Genomic DNA, 26,130 nt, shown 5'->3' with positions numbered 1-26,130 from the left:
AACCAGACATTCTGGAATACCCATTACTTACTTTCCTTTAACCTCAAACAACACCATTCCGCCCACAGATACCGCCGCACATAGCCTCCGAGCAATCCCAGTTGGACATAGACCTCAAGTGCGGGGAGAAAGTAACAGACTCCGACTCGGAGAGCCAGGCGGAGCCGCGTGACTTCAACCCGGACCAGACGCGCCGGCCGAAGCCTATCAAAGCCAGGTATGTGCCCCAGATGGGTAGATAGAGAGTGTGGGTTTGCACCGGTCTATGAGGTTACATGGATCGGTGAATATAATAATAATATGTGGGGACATCTTCACACACGGCCATCCAACCCCAAGCTAGGCAGAGCCTGTGTTATGGGTATCGGACAGCTGATATATCTACACAAATACATAGATAGATACATATTAAATATAAATATCAACACCCAAGACCCGAGTACAAATATTTGTCTTTAAACAAATATCTGCCCCAGCCGGGAATCGAACCCGGGACCTTCGGCGTAGCAGTCAGGGTCACTAACCATTCGACCGTCAATATTTAAACTGAGTGTACATAATATGAGGCAATTTTATTATAAGTAGATGCCTTACTCACGTGAGTGGACACGTGAATTAACGCGCAAAGTGACTAGAGTAAAAATATTTGACACTACAAATGCACTGAATGTATGACTGTATAGTCGATCGCACGTTGACTACGTCGTCACTTACTAGTGCGGTTCAAGTCTATTAAATTCTAACAATCTAGAAAAAACTGTGAAAAACCTTTCAGGTACTTACTTGACATATCACTTCTTCATGCATAGAGGTAAATGCTCATGGCTATCTGCAGCTCTCATTCCATACGTTGTTTCACAGAGCGGGCTCGTCGGACAATCTCCTCGGCGGCATCACGGCTTCGAGTCCCGGCGGGTCCAAGGTGTTCCAGCCGACCGGCGGCGCCTTCAAGTCCACACACGCCGATACTGGTCAGTTACTTCTCTATTACTATATTTTACAGATGTGTAACTTTTGCAAATAAACAATTTTTAGGGCGTCTTGCACAACAAAGTAAAATAAAATTAAATAGTGTAATAGAGGTCATAGATTAAATTTTATTTAACTTTGTTGTGCAAGACGCCCTAAGTGTGTGTAAGACGAATGATTTGGCAGATAGCGAATCCTTATCTCTTGATTAGGAAGGTTTTGAAGCAACTAGTCATTTGACGCAAATGGTATCATAAGCGTTTTTAAGAAGCCTGAAGTATGGTGATGGCAGTCGTCATTCTACTGAGAGCCGATCGATCGAAATAATCTTTCTTAAATGTTATTTAAACTAAAAGCCAATCAAACACGACAAATCACCTAACATCAACTCTTAATTCCCCAGGTGAAAACCACCGGCAATGGACGGCGTTCACCTCCATCAACAAGTCGGGCCACAACCAGGTGCCGCACTCGCCTCACTCGTCCATCGCCCAGTCTCTGTCCACGACCCAGAGCCTCACCAACAGTGTGCAGGGCATATCGCTGAGTACACCCAACTTGAGCACTCAGGCGGCGTTGGATAATGCTATTGCGTCGATTATGAACTCGCCCACTATACCGCAGACTCAGGTTAGTAGATAAATACAAGGTTTGTTTGATAGCAAAGCATTGTAATCAGGTACCCATGGCCATATATTTGCACTTTACTTGCTGTGCTGTTGCACTTTTTATTATTATTTTATTATGAATTCGCAATAATATATTCCAAAGATATATTCCTAAGCCAACATGATGTCAGGAATACCAGTACACTATTTGAATTGAACCTACCAAATTTTATCGTTACGTAAATTTAATCACTGTCTTTAGACATAGTCGACCTTGCACCGAAATAAATATACTTTAAATGATCTACAAATAAATCTACAGTATAACAAATGACATTCTCCCCACAGGTGATATCGTCAGGCAGTCAGACGCAGCTAAGCCACAGTCAGCTCAGCTACAGCCAGAGTCAGGGGCTGAGTCAGCCGCAGACGCCCACGTCCACGGCGCTCAGTAACGCACTCATCAGGAGCGTCACCCTTGTCAAGAGGACTGTGGAGAATTCTAATGGTGAGCGTCTTTTACTTGGTCATCATGGTACAAGCCCTGAAGAAGTGGAAGTCCTAGTAATTTTAACCCCAAGATCAGATAGCGAAAGTAGTCAGTTAGAATTATTACTTATCTATTTTAATAATAATTAAAGAGTGCGAGCCCCACGGAATGTAAGCCAACTATAATCCGGCTTGTCTGCAAGCGGGTTACTATGCCTTGTTTCACTATTCAGTGTTCTTGCTTGACAGCTCTCGTTCGTTCGTTTTTCATAAGCTTCAGTGACCTACCTGATAACGAACGAACAAGAGCTGTCACGCAATCGGTACGGTTAATGCAATAGGATAAAGTAATGATTAGCTCAGCAGTTTTGTTATTCCGAAGCTTCGGAGTGCTGCGCTAACCACGACCCTATAGAGTTGTATTAGACTTACCGATTGCATGGCAGCTATTTTGGTAGTGACCCTCTTGGGCATTACGTTCGTCCGTTCCTATATATGGGTGTCTAGCCTGAAATAAATGTCTATTTATTTTTTTTATATACACTCTACACATAAACGCATATCTTACCCGCAGGTCCGATGCCGCTGACGCTGTCGCTCGTGTCGGACGCGTGCGGCAACCTGATGATCAAGACGAGCCAGGCGGACGACGCGCCGCTGCAGTACGTGCGCGTGCAGGGCGCCTACGTGCCGTGTCGGCCAGGTATACCGCCGTTACTATTCTATTCTATTCTATTCTATTCTTTGTAGACAAAAAATGCACGGTCGCTAATCATCATCATCATTATCAGCCCGTATCTGCCCACTGCTGGGTATAAGCCTCGGTCGCTAAGCACAGCGAAAAACGGGCATTGAACTTTTTATATTTGTCTCTGTCGCACGCGCACAGTAATAGAGCCCTCACGCCCGCACTAACCGCACCTTGATGACCGGCGGCAGAAATTGGGATTTGTTGTAGATGCAAAGGTCAACGTTCGATTTTAGAAAGAAAGAAAGAAAATACATTTATTTCACACACACACGGAAACAACACAATAATAAATAATAAAGATGTTTAAATAAAGGAAAATGAGCAAGGGTGTTGCTTCCCGGTGCAGAAACGGTTCTAGCTCAGCTTGGTGCTATGATAAACCATAGCGCTGGTTTTCAGCTAGAACCCTGGGTATTTTAGCCATCACATCGCGGACATTTATTAACGGCGATAATGGTGCCGTGTAGACAGCATTGATCGTTTATTGCTAGACATAGACCTCTACCAACGAGCTTCAACAACAATGTTCTCGGCATTCCTCATTCAGCCACTACCGGCTATCTTTCATAGGTCGTCAGACCAGCGGGCCGATGGGCGTCGAACATTACGATCGAGTGTCTATTAATTCTATTATACCTACTCTCTTATAAATAACACGATCAACTAAAGGTATCCGCCCCGAGTGACGTATAAAATTACCATAAATATACGTCCAGCGCGCCCTGGTCCTTGACTGACTAATCTGACTGGCTCATACTAAAATTAACCTTTTCTTTTACAGAAGTAGACAACAACAAGAACGTGGTGAACCAACAAGGCGGTCAGTCGGTTATCGTGTCTCAAAGCAACAACACTACCACCAACAACACTACCACCAACAAGCCAGCGTAAGTTTTGTTTTTGTTGTTTTATACTCTTTCATTAAAAAGTATTAACGTAGTTATAAGCTGCGAATATAGAATTCATTCCCACTTAATCACGCGCTATTAGGCGATTCACACACTTGACTGCGCACGGCCGCGGTGGGCGGATTATCATTGTATGCAAACATGGGAGTTTATATAGGGTGTTGCAAAGAGGGTATACTAAGCCGAAACCTACATGTGCAGCATGGTATATCTAAGCCACCCTGTACAGAAAAACCGCTTGCCCTTTCATGTTAAATCAGCAATCCGCGCGGTAAGGCGGTGAAGTATGTGAACCGCGACAGCATTCTGACAAATACTTATCAACCTTTAAATAAAATACTGATGGTATTCCACACAGGTCGTGGGACGCCCCCGCGGAGGAGGCGCGGCCGTTCCCGCTGGCGCCGACGCCCGCGCAGCTCGGCCGCGCGCCGCTGCAGAAACGACTTAGTAGAGGTATATATACAGGGTGTTGCAAAAAGGGTATATTAAGCCGAAACCTACATGTGCAGCATGGTATATCTAAGCCTGAAACTGATTTCAGAATTTGGAAATTCGCGAAAAAAAATATTAATTTTCCATAGACACTATGTAGGTCACGTGACTTTTTACTATGGAGAATGAATATTTTTTTTTACGAATTTCCAAATTCTGATTTCAGTTTTGGGCTTAGATATACCATGCTGCACATGTAGGTTTCGGCTTAGTATACCAATTTTGCAACACCCTGTATATATTATTATCGTAAGGAAATCATTATCTACTGCTGCATCCCGAGAACATTCTGGTGTGGAGGTAGCTATGTCATCGTCATCAGAAAATTTCAAGTACTTAACCGACGTAGGTCTCTCCCTAGGGCAGTAAATCCATTATCATCTATTGATGATTTACTAATCTAATATTCGAAATAGCTATAGCTGGCCTAGGCCTCTCTAAAGGACGCTATAACAAGTATACTCTGCTTTCGGCCTCCCTCAGTTTATATTACAGACATACAAACTTAATAACATTCTTGGGTCTTACATGGATTCAATATATTTTTGGTCTCATTGGGACAAACATTATACACTTTCTAAAAGTTGTAGCAAAATGCGCCTCTGCCTATCCCTAGAGGAGTACTTACTTTCAGGGTATGAGTATCTGTATGTGTTGTCAAAAACTGATATAATTCCCAGTCATTCCTCCACCCAAAGGATGAGATCACCACAATATTGAATCATTTTCCTTTGTGTAACATTGTTATTTTGTGTTCTGTGAAATTAATAAATTAGTATTTTATCATAAATTTATATAATTCTCTACCCCCAGGAGCGTCAACGGGCTCACAGAACAGCAACGACTGCGGCGGCGCGCGCTCGGACAGCGGCCCCCCCACCCCGCTGGAGGGGGACCCCCTCCCCTCGCCCAAGCCGGACCAGAAGAGCCTGTTCAAGCACCGCACTGAGGATACTAGGGACAAGTTAGTACTTTAGTTATACTGCTGCTGCTGGGTGTTATAATCCCCATTCACCCTAGGGCGCACAGAACAGGCCCAGAGGCAGACAGAGTTCGTTATAACGAGACGTGGATAAACTCGTTGATGCACTTTTCACCAATCATTGCGCCGTATTTATGGCGAATCGCCATAAATACAGCGCTGGCGATAAATATAGCGATATAGTGACGTTAATTTACAAGCAACACGTCCGTTACCGACGTCGATAAACTCGTTTCACCAGTCACAGCGCAGAATTCATGACAAATCATCATAAAAACAGACACAACTTATACCCCAAGTAACCTTATTCAATTCCCTACAAAGCGCCTTAAACCATAAGTAACCCTATTCAATTTCCCCCACAGAGTGCTAGAGACGGTGAACTTCTCCCAGAAGTTCACGAACCTGCCGCAGTTCAAGCCGGACGCGTACTCGCCCAGCGCCGTCGTCGTGCCCAAGAGCCCGCAGCTCTGCTTCCGCAAGAAGATCATGAAGGGTAATTACTCATTATCTACTCTACAGGTGTTACAAAAAGGGTATAATAAGCCGAAACCTACATAAAAAGCATATAAAGCATGTAAGGCCAAATCAAGTACACTTGTCCAAAATTAATAATGCACATGCAGATCTTCACAACCGAATCATTAAATCGTAAGAGCCTTAAAAAAACAGTTGCATTTTGCACCTTGTTCGAAAGAAATAGGAGTCAATATCATGTGTCACATAATCGAAAACAACCGATCTGTCAAAGATTTCTATGCGCATTATCAATTTTGGAGCACTGTAATAACAGATTTGTTCCCAAGTGACTCGTATTAAGTTTTTTTTTTCGCATGTATCATATTGTTGTAGCCAAAAAATAAAATTAATGAAATACCTACTTAAAAAAAGGAATATAGGTATATCCAGAAACTAAATCCGTCCCTAATCGTACCGGGCCCAAGAGTTCCCATCACGCTTGTTCAAAATAATAGTTAAAATGACAAGCTAAGTCACCTCTTTTCGTTTTATTTTTCACACGGTTATAATTTTACGTTTGAGATTAATAAATATGCTTGCTCATAAATATCCTAATCACCTTATTCTAAAACCTCTTTATATTCCCCAACAGAAGAAGACACGCCAGTAGCGACACCGCTCAAAGAGCCGGAGCTGTGCCACGCGCCGGCCACGCCCAGCGCGTACGCCACGCCGCACACCACCACCAAGCTGGTGGGCAACACGTTCTTCGGACCCGACTTCAACATCGACACCTTCCGAGGTTAGTGACGTCATTCGCACTGGCATTAACTGACGCGCAGATAAAACTAATCGTCCGTACTGACCTACCGAACGTTAGTAAGCACGTAACTCGATCAAAGTAAACGAATGATACCTGAAAGAGGAATCAGAGCCTATAGGGACCAAGCGGCGTAGCGAACGGACTTCAAAACAAGCAAGCTCGTGGGCAACCGGTTCTTCGGATCCGATTTCAACATCGACACCTTCCGAGGTGAGTGACTTTTGTAGGTTGGTGGACTTTTGAAGAAGACAGCAAGAAGAAATTAACTAAACGTAGGTACGTTAGAAAGCACGTAACTCGATCAAAGTAAACTAATGTGTAAACTAAAGTAAACAAATATCTGCCCCAGGCGGGAATCGAACCCGGGACCTTCGGCTCAGTAGTCAGGGTCACTAACCACTACGCCATTCGGTCGCCTGTCGTCATTAATTTTATGACGGTCGAATGGCGTAGTGGTTAGTGGCCCTGACTGCTATGCCGAAGGTCCCGGGTTCGATTCCCGGCTGGGGCAGATATTTGTTTAAAGACAGATATTTGTACTCGGGTCTTGGGTGTTGATATTTATATTTAGTATCTATCTATCTATGTATTTGTGTAGATATATCAGCTGTCCGACAACCATAACACAGGTTCTGCCTAGCTTGGGGTCGGATGGCCGTGTGTGAGATGTCCCCACATATTTATTTATTTATTTTATTTATTCATTAATTTATCTGAATTCATCAACTTTGTCTCGAAAACTTCCCCCAAAAGCCATCACAATTTCTTACTTTTCTAACCAACCTCAACCTCACAGTTTCAGAGTCCCTCGAGGACATGTTGCCACGCACACCAGTCTCCACCGCCGCGTGCTCGAGTGTTATTTCTGACTTCTATTACTCAATGAATGCACTAACTTCATAAAACGTATAACCTTTACTCGCCAAAAAACCCCATTTACTGCCATCACAATTTCTATGTCTTCTCACCAACCTCACCCCCAGTTTCAGAGTCCCTCGAGGACATGTCCCCGCGCACGCCTGTCTCGGCGGGAGGCGCGCGGGGCGAGGCCGGCCACCGCCGCCTGCTGGAGCAGCGCCGGCAGCTCGTGCTCAAGCTGTTCCAGCAGCACGGCATGTTTCCCACCACGCAGGCTACTACGGACTTTCAGGTGAGTTAAATAGGCCAATAATCTCGCAATAAGAGTAGTAAAACACTGGAGGAAGTTAGCTTAGTGCATTTATACGATAGAAGAAGGTGAGTAAAACAAAAATTGTTTATTGCTTTAACTATTTTTCTTGACAGCTTGAAGCCTGTGCCACCAGGCAACCACTGACTTTCAGGTGAACGGTGTAACGGGCATAGACACGCCGCGCCGCCAATTATGCCAAAATTAGAGTAGTAGTATCTACGTATGAATTAACTGAGCACCTGACTGACAAAAAACAGATATCATATTAGCTAGCTTTGGCATACCCGGCGTAACCACTTCTTCTTGTTGGTTCTTGTTGGCCAGGTGCACAATTAATTCTTACGAGTATTAAGGATTTATTGCACCGACAGAATAACGATGCGATTGTGGATCCCCACGCAATACATGGTGCACCAGCTCCAAGGACCACTGTATCCAAATACATGTAGGAAGGCATTGGCTGAGGCTAAAACTGCTGCTATTGCAGTGGCCTCTACTATAGGGCATCTGTGCGGGGTGCACCTATTCTGGTTGAGGGAAGTACGGCGGGCAGGGATCAGGAATGAAAGACTTCTATTCTGTTCACCAGTCAGGAAGTGAGAGAGCTAGAGCTGTTGCTTTGCTTGTTCTTCTTCTTGTTCTTTCTTCGCTGTTTGCTTATTAACTGAATTCCTATGTTGGAACTGTTTTGTTCTCTGTTTACTATTAAACTGATTGCTATTTTCTGTTTGAACTGTTCTGTTCACTATTTACTATTAGACTGACTGACTGTGAGGCGCAAGCGTCGCCTTTTATACCATTCTCTACGGAAGATAGAGTATTCCAGAAAGCTCTAGAAAAGACTTAATGTTCTACTTCTTAGTAGAACATTAAGTCTTTTCATTCTTTCTTTTAAATGTTCTACTTCTTAGTCGAACATTCTAGTTTGCGTGCTGCCATCTGTTGTCCACTAGATGAACTACATAGTTACGCTACTTCCTACTAGATGGCGCTAGTTTCCTCACTTCCAGAGACATATGTATTTATTTATTATTAACGAGATATAAATATTCTCCTATTCTTGTCCCGAACAGCATCCATGATATCAATCAATTGGTATAATAATAAGAAATCCAGTGGAGACTCGATTGCATGAGAACGTTATTATATAATATTTATGTTTTGTAAAGTAACCATAAACCGTATTTCTAATCCGCAGACAATGCACATGGACGTGTTCCCGAACAAGACGTCCCTGCAGCTGAAGATCCGCGAGGTGCGGCAGAAGCTGATGGCGCAGTCCAACCTGACGCCGCACTCGGAACTCAACACGCCCACTAGTGAGTCACAACATCATCATCATCATCATCATCACGATCCCACAGCTTGGGCACGGTCCCCTTAGGCCGCGGCTACGAAACTTGTGACGGGCGAAGCGACGGCGGCGATGTAATCAAATGCATTAAAAACATAGCTTTTATGTACGAAACGCGCGACGGCGGAGCGACACGCCTGTCGAAAGTTTCGTACCCGCGGCCTTACATTGAAGGTAGGGTTTTTAGGCCTAGTCCACCACGAACATTCATACATTTGTAATATTGGTAAGATTTGTAGGATAACATTACTGTCATTGCGTCTGAGGACTATTCGTAGAAGCTCTATCTACTCTGACAGACACCACCGTTTAAGCACATAATAATTAAATTTGTTTTCGCTCAAAAACTACAACAATTTATTGTTCTTCCCCAGATGTGAATTCCCCGATAGTGTCAAGCGCTCTGCAGCCGACGTCCACCGCCAGTTAGCGATGCGGATACACCGTCTTCATCGTCGTGCAGGAGTAGACGCCATAGACTAGACTGAGCGCACTCTACTCTATGGTCAATACAAAATGGACGCCTTACTGTAACGGTTGATGCTCGCAACATTTCAATATTTTTTTTGAAAAAACTATATTTTTCAATTACGCAAATAAATCAGCTGGTCTAATATTGTAAGCAGTGGTGAGCATCAATTGATATAGTAAATGAGTCTTTTTATCTACCCACATGCATGATGTGAAGAAGTATGGGTGAAAACATAATTATGATTGTGAGATGTAAATGTAATCATGGTGCAAAAGGATGATTGAAATGCATTTAAGTTTTCCATGTGAAATCGAGGGGCAATGATTGAGATTGAACATTATATTTAAACACTAAAAAACAATTAAAAATGAAAATCGTAAAAAAATACTATCACATTAATTGGTGAATGGGTTGAGTGTTGTGGATATGCCAATAAAAAATGCATTAAATTTCAAACTCTGATGGGGTTGAATGAAATAGTAAAAATCTGTCTTATTGAGAAAAAAGTAGCGCATTAATCTTTAATGTAGATTATGTAATGTCATGTATGACTCGTAAAAATCGTAATGAGATTTTTAAAGTATATTTCCCTATTTTATTTTCAACATGGCAGATATCATTCATATACATGATTTTAATAATTCCCCAACATTTCATGTAAGTATAAGACTAGGTTGTCGGCGTGATCTCATTACAGTTCTATTAATATGTGTGTATTCGTATTAATATTATGTGTGTCCTACATCAGTTGCAACGGTTAGCTAAACATTATTAATTACTTATATTATAGCTTTATTTTAATAATTAAGTTACGTTAAGGTTACCTGTAAGTAAGCGAAACATTGACTAGCACTTTCGAACTGATAGAAACGAAAACGAAACCTCTTCGCGACGTTAGAAGGTCTTTTCATTCTTGCATTTTCTTAAAAACTCAGTGATTTGCTGTAGCTGATCGAAAAAAAACATATATGTAGTTGTCCTAGGTGAGGACTGAACGATTGACCGAGTGTTAGTTTCAGTTTGATTTGGAAATCAATGTAAGAATATAAAACACTTTACGAACGACATACGACTTCCACAATTACATACTTCACTCGAATCGTATACAGTGAGTAAAGCTATAGCTTGACAACTTCGTGCGCGACCCTCCTTGCGGGGTGAGAGACGTGGCGGGGGCGAGGTAGAACGACATGCTACACACGTAGAAAAGTGTGCCCGGATTAATCTCGCGATAGCTTGTAACTATTTCTGACGTAATGTAAGAGTAAGTAAAATTTTATTCTATGAGTGTTCCCGTAAATGTCATATTTAGCTTAAAATTTATAGTTTGGCAGAATTAAAATTAGGATGTCTACCTTCAGAATATCTACCAGGATTTTCAGGATTTTAATCCGGGTGGTATGGGGGTAGGCGAAGCACGATATGACCATTTTCTTTCAAAATTTCATCAATTTTGTATTTTTTCTCTGTGTTTTGCTCATCAATTAGTTTCATTAAATCGCATTTACGCATAGAGCTATCATGCTGAATACACCGGCGTTCTAGCCACTGCAGCATGTCACTTTTCAGGGAACTCATTGTAGGCTTCTTGTCGATTTGAGTGCTATGGTAAGCTGCGTTATCCATAACAATAACAGAATTTGGAGGAATGTTTGGTGTAAGTTTTTCATCAATCCACTTTCGAAAATTTGTGGCATTCATGTCACCATGATAATCACCGGTCTTCGAGTGTGATTTGAACATGAGTAAAGCATTATGTACAAAGCCATTGCGGCTGCCAGCGTGTACAATTATTATCCGAGGTCCTTAACCGATGTTTTTCATAGCCCCACATTCCGTATTAGACTGCCAGATTTTTGTGTCGAACAATGTCTTTTTGTGTTCCACAACTTCGATTTCACCAGAATCATTCAGTAATTATTAGTGACTTCCATTTTCTTTAATGAAGAAGATTATCATCTTACACCTTCAATTTTGGTCGCTTTCCCAGTTACAAGAACTGACAACTGACGCACTGTCTTATGGACTCTTCATCTTTGTTGTTTACTTTTTCGTATCTGACTGCGCCGCACCAACCTTTAGCCGCGTAGTAGGACTGATCCGGTACGCTGTTCTACAAGAAGCCCCTTAATTTGAGAAATTATACGATTTGTTGTTTTTAACGTTGTTTTGTTGACGAATTATAGATACCTAATAATAATATAATGATAATATTAAAAAGATACCTAAATATTCCAACGATTGTGGAGGCTCCAGCCTCAATACTCATCTTAAGACTAATGTTCTCAGGATCAGTGGTCTCATGTGCGTCGAACTCAGATTATGACAGATTTTACAACACATGTGGCCGCCTCGACTGCTCGGCCGAGACTGCCGTAATAATGACGTGCAGTGCACGCGTTGCCCTTCCCCGCTCCCCTCCCGCTACCCGCTGTCGTCTTGGATACCTCGTCCCCTCCGTGTCTGTCACCCCGCAAGGAGGGTCGCGCACGAAGTTGTCGAGCTATAATAATGGTGCAAACAAATATCTTTAATTGTTCATAAATTTATCATAACATCATACATATTATTTTGTATATTTATATTTATTTTGTGATCTTTGTCTTCCACAAATTATTGATTTTCTTTTTTTTAACTATAGATGAATATCTATTTAAAATTTTCTTATTTCGCATTTTGTGTACAGATATATTTTACTTTTAGTGGTTATTTTGATTTTTGATTATTTTATTACGGCTTAATCCTTATCGTTGTGTTTGATGGAAATATTCTAGATATTGTATATTGCGCATTGTGATCTTCGAGAAATTAAATACATATGTTGGTTGATTCACGCTACAAAATACGTTGATGTCTCTGCTAGTTGCAGTATTGATGATCAGCCAACACTCATCCACTGCTGGACATAGGTCTTCCTAGTGACAATGCGTGATAGCAATTACATAATAAATAATATGAAGTGGTCTACAGAACAGCTCAATACATTAACGACACTAGATAAATCAATATAATAGGTAATTATTTCAATGTAAATATTAGATTTATATTAAAACTAGTGCTAAGCGTTCCTGGCTCTCAAAGTAATTTAGTTTTTTATTTATAGAAATGTGAATTATTAATAGATAAAAATAAAAAATATACAATTTATACTCTTTAAACTTTCGGCCAATACAAAATGTTGATATCAAAATTGTATTTTTGAAATGATCTCTTTGGCGTTAATAGTTTGTAGACAATTGCTTTTTGAGTCCGGAAATATTGAATTTATTACAAATATAAAATAGTGAGAGATATTTTCGCACTGTTAAATCTATCTCTGAGTAGTCAATTGGTCATAATCATTGTTATCGTAAAGCCACAGAATAGAGATGTTACCATAACGTTAACGTAAGCAGAACATTGGAGATTATTGCACAAATTAACGTTGTAACGTAGTGTCATTTCTTACTCATTTATACATGAGGAGCCGTGATGGCTTCTAACAAGTTTTAAATAGTCAATAGTCTAATTTCTGTCTAATCTTGAACATTTTATATAATTCATTAATATATCGTTACTTTTTAAACAGTTTCAAGTAGGTATCATGTTTAAAAAATAATAACGTAACAAATAAATTATAATCCATAGCATATTTTATATATGGGTGATTAGTCAAATAAAAGTTGCTGTTTTACTTGTTGACATCGTGTTTACATACGTTGTTGTTTTAACATTATTAATTTCTTAAGCACCATAAGTTTTAGCTACACTTCCAAATTTTAATTATTGCAATAAACACATAATTATGTCTTAACAAATCATTAGTGTGTAAGTTTGATTTGTGTCAAGTTTGTACTAAATGGTTTCAGTATATTTATGTTAGACTGCGTGTATGGATTGAGAGATCATAATTATGCTTTGAATAAGTTAAGGTAATGTAGCTCTAACATTTACTCATAACATTTCTATCTATTTCTGTTTTCGCACGCAGTTAATCTGTCCGATTAAGTTTGCCCTTTGTTGTGGTTGTTATTTTGACCGATTATAACGTTGATTTTTGAATGAATGTCTTTTCACGAGTGTTAATAATTGTAAGGAAAAGTATAACAGATCTTCATTACGGCCGAACTTTAACGTCTGCGTTTTATACACGTATGTTGGCAATTTAAATAATATAAATTACATCCCTCCTCAGCCTATAAAGACTCTTGTGAACGGCATGTTTTCCTTACATTCTAGATCCATAATAGAAGATATTTATGTCGTTAACAAAGGCCTTTATAATTTCTAAGGCATGTAAGAAACTTATGTTTGCATTAACATAGACTTGAACGTTCTGCCTTGAATGAATGCTGCCTTTAACTTGTATTTTTTTGATGTACAAAACGAAAAAAATCTAATTGAATTTAATGGGGGAAATGGAAAATAGTTTTGACCATCAAGAAAATCAAGCAAAAGAGAGTTCTATTACTAGACTGAATAAAACTGTGTTGCATATAACATTTTAAACGTTTTAAATAAGAAATATATAATTCAAAGGTCATTTTAAATGAAGGCATTTCATATTCGTTATTTATTTCTTGTATTCTAAGGCATTAGTCTAATTGTTTAGTCAAACAGTGGAAGTGTAAATATCATCTTTAGAATGTTTATTTAGTAGAGTCCAATTTACTATTTATTAGACAAATCATGCAAGGAAATGACAGTAATCACATTCAATTATCGATTGAGATTTTTATAAACGTTTGTGAATCCGATTTATGGACCAAATGGCATCTTAATTAGACATTCAGCTTAGGAATGGCCCCCGGGTAGTATAGATCACCCTTTCACAACTCCAAGGAAAATGCTACCCTTATGAATAAGGCAATAATGTTTACAGACTTAGGTACTTACATTATAATAGTAATTCTTATTATATTCAAAGTAATATCCCAGTTACTCGAGGGGCCTGACAATCCAGGATACTGTTATCAACTAGCCATATTCTGAACCGGGTTTTGCGGATGAGTTTCTAACGTATTGGATCATTGTACGAACTTATGTTAAACTATGAAAATAAAAATTCGAAAATATTGGATGTGTTTTTTGTAATATTTATACCTTTTTATTCATCGCCACTACCAGACTATCGGATGATAGAAAAACTTAGATTTCTGATAAATCGTAAAGCAAATAATTATTTCATTTTGATTAATTAAGAGTTCTTACAGTCATTGTTTATTTGCATTTTGTACTTTGCCTGGCCAAAATTCCTTCTTTTTAAAAAACGGAAACAGCGCATTAGTTTTGAGACTTGTTTGTAAGGGCAATGATGGCCTAACTGTAGAGTAGTCAAACAAAAATATATTCTAATATCCTATACAAAGTTGCAAACTTGTGGATTTCAAACAAAAGAATGTGTAGTAATAAATCACAACTATATTTCATAACATTTTAAACATACATACTATTAAATACATTACTTAGCTAAAAGTGGTTCAGGTTCAATAGCATTTATAACTAAATCTGGCTTCTCCTGCTCGAGAATAGAGAGTGCAGCTTGAACCGCAATGTTCTCCCCGGGGTCGGTGACCACCAGCATCTTCAGCTCTGGCATGCGAGCGAGCGCATGCACCCCGCCCACACACAGCCTGCACCCGCTGATGTCCAGGAACTCCAACGACTTAGCAAGCCCAGCTACTCTATCCAAACACCATACATCTATATAAACATTATTCTTCAAAGAAAGCCATTTCAGAAAACTTAAATCAGCTATATTGGCCAACCCTTCGTATCTGATTCCAGATTTGATGAATTGGGAGCAGTCTATGGCTTCAACAAAGTAGCCATCTTTAAACTTTTCTGGCAGTTTCATTTCTTCCTCAGGCCCTGACAGCCATGCCTTCTGACCCTTAAATCTGTAAACAATATTTATTTTGGTAAATAATTAATATTGTGTGTAAATAGTTTTTGAGACTAGTGGCTAATAGACACTATACTTTTTAATAATGATGTATTACCTTATCCCTGCCCCTCTGAATGTGAAGAAGTGAGCTGCAGCCAAGTTTGACCCGAGGATTTCATTTCTTTCTGATGAGTACTTTTGGTTTTCTACTTCCTGTAAGTCTTTCATTTCTGCCCACCAATCTTTAACTTTTTCCATGGTCATGTAAGGCAAATTTTGCATGGCATTAAGAATATCTGGACTGGGATTCTTCTCAGTGAAGACAGATAATTTAGGGAGGACCTCTCCCTTTCTCTGCAACCAAGGTTTCCGCCATTCTGGATACGGTTTCCCATAGATGCTGCGCTCTTGCGGCCCTTCTTCGTCTCTCTGATAGACCGATTTTTCCTCATTTTTGTTGCTAAACCAGCGAGAGGTTATGTATAAGTTACGGAAAACCTTGCCTTGTTTCAAACATAGCGCCATTATTAAAGCAGAAGGGTTATGACATTATTTGGAGTAGGCTACAAAAAGTTTTGGTTTAGTTTAATAACCAAACACGGTGTAATAAATTAAATTTTAAAATAAATTCAACATAACATAACACTGCTGAATTATTTTGCTTGACTGTCAACTGTCAATCAAGTGTCAAATGAAGCTTACAGCTGCCAACTGTCACTGTCAAAGCAACATGTCACTTCTTATTGCAGAGCTGATATTCTTCTGAGATTTATGTCTAAGCGATTTTAAGAAAAACAAAACGCGTTTATAGCGATTTAAAGTGTTGTAGCGAAAATTTTACGTGCGCTTTTTTCCAAAACTGCCACATTTTAGGCCCTCTTCATAGTAATTTATATTTTTAGGACCTACCTCCCAAACCGAGTAAGTAAGTAGGTACCTATGTACTTATGTCATGTGGATTGTAAATTGTAATGAATGAAGAGAACGCCATAAAAATTATGATGAATAAAATAATAAACGCTAAAGTTAGGTAGGTAAGGAAGCCATGTGGCTTCAAGTAGGTGACTCAGCTAAACCCGGTAAGTAAACTTTATTTCAGTAGACGGACAGGATCACAAGTCTGAAAAGTACTTAGGTAACTACCTAACTACGATTATAATCAAGGTAGTTAGATAACCATCTCTAATACTCGTCAACAGGCCTTCGTTAACAGGAGGGTATTTTTCAAACCTTATACAGGTTGTTGCAAAAAGGGTATACTAAGCTGAAACCAGCATGTGCAGCATGTTATATATCTAAGCCCGAAACTGAAATCAGAATTTCAAAATTCGTGATTTTTTATTTTATTTTACATAGAAACTTAGTTGGTCACGTGACTTTTTTACAGTGGAGAATGGTTTTATTTTCGCGAATTTTAAAATGTTGATTTTAGATTCGGGCTTAGATATAACATGCTGCTCATGCTGGTTTCGGCTTAGTATACCCTTTTTGCAACACCCTGTATATGATCGTCCTTCTATGGCGAGCATGAAAACCTCAATTTTGCCCATGTCGAAGTTCACCCACACATACACTACATACACTCAACCACTGAGTAAATACTGTTGGTCATTTCAGCTAACCATTCCTTTATTCCAGTGGAGAGGCATTGCAAATATTGCAATCTCGTCGTTGAAAATAATGCACGGGCATAAAGCTTTATGTTCAGTTCGTAGTGGAATAATTAAATCTAACCACAGTGTCGGGCGGACGAAATAAAAAAAACTACTAGATGGGTTGTAGCTATACGCGAATGAAAATTAAATTAATGACGTAAAAAGGAGCGCTTTAAATAGTTCACAGGATTTAAATGGATGGCTACAGTGAGATTCCGCTGCACGGTACTCTATCGTTAGCGTTTAAATATACATAGGTACATAGAGTTAACATTATCAACATCATCAATTATTGATAAGTAAATCCACTGGTGGACAAGTGGGCATAGACTTCTCCCAAGGAGCGCCTAATCGTCGTCGGTCCAGCGGAAGACGTTGCCAAAATATTTAAAAAATCAAAATTTATTTTAGAATGTAGGTAGAATAAAAACAACCGTGGCGTCGGTCACTTAGCTATAAATATACTGACTGAAGGACCTCAGTTGGACGTTGAGGCTAGATAAAACATAATTTTACACAGGCGAACTTGATTCTAGTACCTTTTTGTCTACCAGTTAACAAGTTAAGTTGTAGTGTTGTGTTGTGGAGAAAGGCATTTTACTGAATTTTTTAAGTGTTCTACTACGACTACGATAGACCTACAGGACAGAAGTTGAAAAGGTTTGTGCACATTTATTATTATATATTCATTATTAACAAAAAAAACTTGTTAAGGTAGCTAGATAGTTTATTAACTATCTTATTTAAACTTAGTTTTAACGGAGATAGCTTGGCGGGGCTTAGTTCAGCTTTAACTTTAATTTGATCCAAGATGGCGAAATGACTTACTGTTCCACGTGTTCAAGTATAGCCTACATACTAGTTGCAACGTCGTTACCGCAAGCCTACTCGTATAATGTTTAAGAATCTCGGCTTTATTCGACTTTGGAATGACATCACCTGATTAATAAATGGAATTAGCTAAGAACAGGCGCTGGGAATTGGTTTAGCACAGAGGAAATGCAGCATGCCCCGGCTTTCTTGGGATAATCAGGTGTGACGCGCCGCGGCGGCGGTAATCTTGTTTTAGCACCACGTTAGACACCGGCTCAGGTTAATTTAATACATATTATAGTTGTCGTACTATGCTGCCGTTTGTCAGGTTAGGGTTATTTTAAGATTTTAGTATTGCTTAATTCATAAAATACCTATACATTTGTAGCTACCCAGTGCTTGTCGTTACAGTAAACATGTAGGCACTGGCATTAGGTATCACCGTATCAGCTTTATTAGTGTTGTGGCACTTTTGTACTTTGTCAAACTCGTAAAGCCCTATTCATTCATTTCAACATCCGTTTGTTATTTTGACAAGGTACAAAAGTGTATAGCTGCTAATGCCGAAGTTGACCGCTCTATAGAAAGAGGATTAATTTTTGCTTCCAACCTTTATTGATAACTTTCGAGCAACGTTATTAAATTTATGTCACTTTATTACAAATTTGTAGTTTACCAAGCCATTAAAAAGTGACAGAAACTATCTAAAGTTAGAAAGGAAGGGGTACATTTCGGGCGCAAACTTACGAACCTCGGTCACAGTGACGCCGAACTTGTGAGGATTTCCAACTGCTACAAACTACGGTTGACGCGCGATGCGACCTCCTTGCTCTCAAATGCAACCTTGTTGTTGTGTGACAAGTTAGAAAATAGCTCGAAGGAGGTGGTGTAAGCTACCGACCTCCATGTCGGCTCTCGCGGCACGCTCGGCGCGACAAATAAACTGTCTCATGTTTGGATTAACATAGTTATTTGAAGACGGAAGCCACCGGAAGTTATTTCGTGATGGTGCGGCTCTTACATAACTACTTACATACTAATCTAACTATTTATGCTATTAAATGTCTGAATCCAGATAATTTTATAGTTAGATAAGCTAGGCTAAGTACATAACTATACGTCCTAATGTATCTTGGCTATATCTATGTTTTCCACAGCGGGTACGTACTTACATAGTTTATCGGAACTCGAGTTCGCAAATTAAACAGAAACGATTGTGAAAACTTAACAATAGCCACAGACGGAGATAAATAAATTACGATTCTCGTCGCCTATCCATAGCTATTGTGTCAACAAACTATAAAATAAAACCCAGTTTCACGATTCACATCACATTGATTGGTTTTTCTAAATCGGCAACGCAAATACACAAATTGATCCTCGGCCTGGCTCGCACAGCGTTTATTATTCCGAGTCGCACGCCGTGTTCTGAGCTCTTATTGACAAAAACTTTTCAATCAAGCATGTTCATCTGCTTTATTTGGTCGTGTGCGTGTTTTTTGACCGTACACAATGCAACTGATTGTATGACTGTATATCATCTGTATTACACTCCCGTGCAAAGAAACAGTTCCACTCACAAAAAGCCGAAACCAAACGACCCCAATTTTTTCAAACAATTATTTTAAAATTTGAACAAAATATACCGTTTTTAGTTGGTAATATCCTGATGCTCTGATAAATGTACATCAATGTGGCAGAAGGCGTCATTAAACTAGCCTTTTCCATCTAGCGTTTAGGAGGAATTTGTAGTTTTTCTTGGTGGAACCTTTTAATTGCCCGTGAGTGTATATGCCATTTGATTGGTATTGAAAACTTCAGAAGTTTATTTATAAGTAGTAACGTTGTTGCGAAGCCGTTAAATAAGTAAATCTAAATAAACCTAGTTATCAATATAATACATTGTAATCGGAAAATGTGGACAGGAAAGAGAGATAAAATACAGGGTGTTGCAAAATTGGTATACTAAGCCGAAACCTACATGTGCAGCATGGTATATCTAAGCCCGAAACTGAAATCAGAATTTGGAAATTCGAGAAAAAAAAAAATTCATTTTTCATAGTAAAAAGTCACGTGACAAACAAAGTTTCTATGAAAAATAAATAATTTTTTTCGCGAATTTTGAAATTCTGATTTCAGTTTCGGGCTTAGATATACCATGCTGCACATGCTGGTGTCGGCTTAGTATACCCTTTTTGCACCCACAACACCCTGTATAGTTTTTATAGTTTAGCATAGTTTAGTAATATAATATAAAAAGTTCAATAGTTATAATCTGTACGTAAGATTAACTTACCATTTGCATACCATAGAATATTCACCTACAAGCTCATAAACTATTTTCGAAAATTAATTGACCGTCATCAGTTTGTAAATTTATTCAATATCGTCTACTCTACACTAAACGACATTTATTTACGGCGGCATTGTTAGCAACCTATATAATATTCGTCTGGTTTCCGTTTCGTTTGCCCGGAGACACATGGATGTTATTAACCGGGCATTATTGTGTCTTGCCGCCATATTTCCCGACTTAGCCAGTCCTTGGACCGTCGCCAGATGCCACACAGACCCGCACTCGCATTACTCTATCTATAATATCATCGACCAACGAAATCTATACAGGATGTTGAAAAGGGAATAATATGTTAAAGCCAAATATTTGGAACACTACAGGGTGCAAAAATAAGTTAGGCCCAAGAGAGAAACTACCTCAAATCGAGTTAGAATCTCTATGTTGGCTCATAATAATAATAAAGCAAATTAGTTGACACTGCAGTTACTTGACACTGCGAAATCCACACTAGGCTACCTTTATCGTAAAAAGTTATAATTTTAAACGCAAGTACTTAAATGTTTCTTTACCTTATAAATCCGTGATAAGACCAGCAAATAACTGACCAGATACGGCCCTGCCTGCTCGTGATGTATTCTGGCATAACTTCCGCACTATTAATCATGATTCAATGATGGAACGTTCGATAACTGACCAGTCTATGGCATGGAAAATCGTACTTGTAGTATCTACGTCATAAGTTTTCTCGGAAATTGCATGAATATGTATTTAACATCTATCGATGATACTGAACAACTATTGAATAGATGTATAAAATAGTGCTCCAAAAGTAAATGATGGACTGTCAAATAAACTTACTGTAGCACAAACAGCACAAACCGTGTTTATTTATTACGGGGAACAACATGAAATCGCGGTAATCTCCTATAATTAACTAAGTATATACTCAACCAAATGTATGGAACAACTTTTTTCTACGCGATTTCTGTGTATTCTGTTAATAACAGTTGCCAGCCAGTATTTAAAACTTTACACATTTCAATGAAAAAATCCTTTTCCCCAAACATCCAATTTATTCCCCTCAACATATTCCCCGAACTAGACTAAAGCCCGGAGAAGTCAACACTAGCGGGTTGCAAAAATTCAATTCTTTACTGACACAGCGTGAAGATTTCCTATCAAAGTTTAAAATCTCGACGAAATCTAATTCTGGCACTCAGGGCGGGCGGGAAATTTAAACTAGCCATCTTGCCGCTTGTCGCAGATTTCCCCGGAGCGGTACCGTCCGGGAAACACCTCATACATGGCAGATGGAAATTGACTACCGGTCGCCTAACTACCTTACTGCTACCGACACATCCCTGGCTCACTGTTACTATGGCGTCCCGATCGTACTTCAGAATAGGTTGGTTTTCAGTTATGGTTATGGTAGATGGATTGGAATTTTCACATTTTATTGTCCCAAAGGCTGAGAAGAAACTTGAGGCTTCCAATATAATTTAAATAGAGGGAAGTCAATGCACCTGACTCAACTGTTACATACCTACTTAATAATATGATGAAGAAAAACAGGCTATAAATAATGGCAATTAAACGCAATAGCACCCCTATACAAGTAAAATTAAACCATAGATCTCATAGTCGGTAGCAACTAGCACATAATAATAATATATATTTACTACTTAGGTATATGGTGACCGTTATGAAAAACTATTTCAACGGTAGGTAAAGTACAGTACAGACACACAATATTTGTAAGAGCACTGCTGCCGAATCAAATCGCGGTCTCAACTCAATCGAAGTGCACCGAACTTCGCCGGGTTACCTCGCATGTGTATTGGAGGTACAGACTTCTCACAAATCGGATCTCCAAAGTTTTTGCAAAGTTTATTTATCTTGTTTTGCAGCTAGTGCATAAACCATAGCTAAGTCACACGTACCTGTTACATGTTTCAATGTTTTATTAATATTGCTTACAGTAAGTAGTAGTATTAATTAAATGAATTAAAAACAAAATTGATTATTTTTAACTTAAACAAAAAAATTGTAACGTAACTAGGTAATTAAAAACAAAAACATATTATTTATAGAATCGATACGACGAACCCCACTGGCGTCGCCGCGTTGTCGTCAAAGCTTTCAGGAATTATACGACTTTCATAACATTGCACTAATATTTTCAGTTTTACACGACAATAACGTCGCGGTCGGAACTTTTTCAATAAATGAAAGTTTATAATTGGCTATGGTCGGTTTAATTTTTTATTGGCTGCCGGAACATGTTTATTACTGGCGCGTGTAGCTCCGTTATTGTTAGCTTTTCATGTCTTTTCTGCGTATTAAAATGATTGGAGTGTTGTAAGGCGAGCAAGTTGTAATGCATTTTCAGCTTACGTAAAAGTTGGATCAACATAATTATGAATAGGCTACACAGGAGTGGAACAGGATATAAAATTCTGTCTAGTTTTTCGTTCGGAAACTGTCACCGAATTAGACATTCACGACTTTAGGAAGTTGCCAGCTCCGCCGCGGCGCCGACACAACAGCAGTTTATTTAATTTTCATTTAAGGATTACGGGCAACCGCGGGACTAAGTTTCGTTTACACATCCAGCGTAAGCTGAGCCCTGCAGTGACGGCTTTCTATTCTGAGCTCCTTTACGATGACGTTGGGAGGCACGGGAGCCGGGGGTCAGGGTATGCCGGCGGGGCATCCTGCAGAAGCCACTCCCGGTCTGACCTGGATGTAGTTCAGCCTCGATCACTTTGTAAACTACCGTACAAGTAGTTTAGACTCTCACATATCGGATATCGGTAAATAAATCCTTCTATAAAAGTGTATGCGTCTAAGTAATACCTGCGTACAGGAAATTACTTCTAACTGTAAGATATATTTATATCTACATAATACTCGTATATCTATGGTACAGTAATATTATTCTCGTGAAGAGGAATTTAAGGTAAGATTGTTTGTATTGAACAGGTTTATCATAATATAAACAACTAAATCGATATAATATAAGGTATACTGCTACATTGTTTACAGGCTATTTAGGCTTTTTACCGAAGAATTCCTAGAAGCCTTTATAAAACGCGTTGCGAAATGAGGACCGAAAAGCTAGTTAATAGATATTTTTATACATAATCATCGTAAATACCTGCACTATTACTCGATCGGAACCACCACAGAAACACCAAACACCTAAATACAATCGTGATACCAAGTCTCAAAGTATATCTAGATACACATACCTCTATACCTACTAAGATCAGGACAACTCCAGGGTCCAAGCTCTAGGTCGGCCGGGACCATCCCCAGTGGCTCTGTAAGCCATAACGTGACACTTCCTACACAATAACACTTACGCCCCTCGGCGTACAATGTTAACTCCCGACTTCGTCGCCAGGTGTCGCTAAAACAAACACTGGAATATTTAATTTTTATTCTAGCATCTTGTTGGAGCTAGTTAGCTTCACAAAGTTTTCGCCACCAAATAAAACTATGTTATGTTGGACTTTGGGTTTGTTTACTTTAATCCTGCAGAGAGGGGTTTATCAATAAAGCATACTGACATGTAAAAGAATATCAATTCCATTGAAATATATGTATACCTATTAGTTTTGTACTTACGATGTATTTGGCTACGAATTGCTACGCATATTCCTTATACATAAAACGGAAGGCTACGAGAGCTACGCGCTACGCTACGATTTTTTGTAGCGATACATATTTACTTGTTGAGAGTTGTCCAGAAAACAAACACTCGTTTCATAACTACTAAAAACTAGCAAAACGCTCCCATCGCCATATTTAACGAATAACTCCTGAACCGGCTACAAACTATTTTATAATATAAATAAATGTTTAACCAGTTCGCAAGCATAATATACGCGTCACGGGGCACTGGTTTCGCGCCATCAAAAGCAAAATGGCGAAACCCAATTTTAAACCGATGCAGCACTGAGGCTTTTGGCGGCAAACACTATCATTTGTTATTGTTAATTACTAATCTTCGAATGAGTAATAGTCGTAGCTTGCCACGGATAATTGCCGAATTATTTAAATGATTTACGACCACTGTAGCTCGGACCGTGCTGTAAATCTGAATGATATTGTCAAGTAAATAGTCGTGTTGTTTACTTCTAGTCGTACCTATTTCAACTGGGATGTGCTCAATAAACCTGTCATGTATTTAGGTTGTCAAGAATGATGTTCCGTATTTTGGACGTTCACACAGATTTGGCTTTATCTGTGTTAATATTCCAACCTACACGTGCATAATATTACTTAATACTCAATACTCAATACTCAATCTTTTTAGGTACCTACATAATAATTCATATGATGTCCTTAAAAAAAGTCATCAGTCAGAATTAATTAATGGACGTACGTCTAACGTCCATTAATTAAGTTGCTATTTTTAACCGACTTTGAAATAGAGAGGAGGTTCTCAATTTGTCTGTGTGTATTTTTTATGTTAGGTATGTGAAATACCACACTGTACTCCGCCACTCTCATAAAAGACGTAGGTGCACATAGGTACTGACAAAATTTTTTGAAAGCATAAATTAATTTTGGTGTTTGGCCTCTAGATAGGTCTTTCGTTATTTTGGTGTTTACGCGAAGGAACAAAGTGGCACGCACAGTATTGCCTCTACGTATTTTAGAGGTCATGCGTGCGGCGGACTCACAGAGTATAGGGAGCAAAGACCCTTCGCTAAAAAATCAACACGAACGCAAATTTTAAACGAATGCTGATCCTCCACATTCTCCGCGGATAAAATGAAAATGCTACGTTAAAACATGTACAAAAGAAGCAAACGGGCCGGTTTTTTTATATGTTGATGATTTGAGGTTTGTATACTTACTTATAATTTTTAAATAAGTATTTAATTTTTAGTATAACCCTGAAAACATCGCCATATTTAATGAAAATTGGCCTCTACAATGCCCCAATATTCTGACGGTCGAATGGCGTAGTGGTAAGTGGCCCTGACTGCTGCCTGGCCTCTGCCTAGCTTGGGGTCGGATGGCCGTGTGTGAGATGTCCCCACATATTATTATTATTATTATTATTACTATTGAATAAGGTACAATTTGCGTAGCTATCGTAGCCCTAGGCTTAACTTACATAGGACATGCGTAGTAGTTCGTAGTAGATAAAATTAACTCATTTTTACAAGACTTCCTTTTTAACTACTTTTTTCTAGTACAATTGGTGGTCATGTAACTACTGTGATAGTAAATATAAGAGGTACTTATTTATTTTCCGGATCTATAAACAGGGTAAAGAATTGGTTCGTAAGCTGGCAATATCTGGACTAAGCTCGAAGCTAGAACGAACGGCGCGATGATAGAACAATAAATGGATCCGTCCTATTGATGGAGTGTGCTTCTTCGGCTTAAAGGGCCAGTTCTGCTATACCATTAGATATATCTATAATACAACTACACCACATACAAGTTGACACACTTAATAACCCTTGTGACCCTTCCCATGATAGAATAGAAGTGACACACATAACCAAAGTGAAACCCCGATGATATAATTATATTTTTAAGAGCCTATTCTTTTTTGTATGAATTAATTTATCTAAACTTAACTTAAATGTGTCTTCTATACCTATTTATCCTTCTTTAGCTTGTTCGTACCTTCAATCACTACTTTTGTATTTAAGAGTATATGGGGGCCTAATGTAACCTAAGCAGGGTGATTAGTATGTAGATATTCCTTTAGATAGACGACTGAATGGCGTAGTGGTTAATGACCCTGACTACTAAGCCGAATTTCCCGGGTTCGATTCCCGGCTGGGGCAGATATTTATTTAAACACGATATTTGTTCTCGGGTCTTGGATGTGCCCGTAAAATGTCAATAGGCCCGCCCCCCATTGGGGGCAGCAATGCACCTCTGCCTACCCCGCAAGGGAGTACATTAGTACAAGGTGTGAGTGTGTAATGTAATATTCCTTTAAATCGGTTGTAAAAGAAATCATTGGCAGTCTTAGTAACCGCTTTTC

At 39.1% G+C, this 26,130-nt stretch overlaps 2 protein-coding genes across 2 annotated transcripts in view; one reads left to right on the top strand and one right to left on the bottom strand.

Moving 5' to 3' along the window:
• LOC105398332 overlaps positions 1 to 10,596 on the top strand; it is a 34,015-nt gene extending 23,419 nt beyond the window's left edge. The window contains exons 20-32 of the mRNA XM_048621962.1: positions 69 to 217; positions 862 to 971; positions 1,373 to 1,599; positions 1,926 to 2,085; positions 2,641 to 2,769; positions 3,599 to 3,704; positions 4,084 to 4,181; positions 5,034 to 5,184; positions 5,568 to 5,698; positions 6,314 to 6,463; positions 7,468 to 7,634; positions 8,854 to 8,974; positions 9,384 to 10,596. Of these exons, the coding sequence (XP_048477919.1) occupies positions 69 to 217; positions 862 to 971; positions 1,373 to 1,599; positions 1,926 to 2,085; positions 2,641 to 2,769; positions 3,599 to 3,704; positions 4,084 to 4,181; positions 5,034 to 5,184; positions 5,568 to 5,698; positions 6,314 to 6,463; positions 7,468 to 7,634; positions 8,854 to 8,974; positions 9,384 to 9,439 (1,755 nt within the window). The 3' untranslated portion in view covers positions 9,440 to 10,596. The remainder of the gene's footprint in view (positions 1 to 68; positions 218 to 861; positions 972 to 1,372; positions 1,600 to 1,925; positions 2,086 to 2,640; positions 2,770 to 3,598; positions 3,705 to 4,083; positions 4,182 to 5,033; positions 5,185 to 5,567; positions 5,699 to 6,313; positions 6,464 to 7,467; positions 7,635 to 8,853; positions 8,975 to 9,383) is intronic.
• A 3,279-nt stretch (positions 10,597 to 13,875) lies between these two features.
• On the bottom strand, positions 13,876 to 16,023 carry LOC105383470 (distal membrane-arm assembly complex protein 2). The gene is made up of 2 exons (XM_038107119.2): positions 15,463 to 16,023; positions 13,876 to 15,360 (listed from the first exon to the last, which is right to left on the bottom strand). Exons 1-2 carry the CDS (start codon positions 15,870 to 15,872, stop codon positions 14,922 to 14,924), a joined length of 849 nt encoding a protein of 282 aa, XP_037963047.2. The 5' UTR covers positions 15,873 to 16,023; the 3' UTR covers positions 13,876 to 14,921.
• Positions 16,024 to 26,130: the final 10,107 nt, after the last annotated feature.

This window comes from Plutella xylostella, chromosome 7, assembly GCF_932276165.1.
Source record: "Plutella xylostella chromosome 7, ilPluXylo3.1, whole genome shotgun sequence".
In the NCBI taxonomy this organism is placed as follows: domain Eukaryota; kingdom Metazoa; phylum Arthropoda; class Insecta; order Lepidoptera; family Plutellidae; genus Plutella; species Plutella xylostella.
This window is presented reverse-complemented; position numbering and strand designations above follow the sequence as displayed.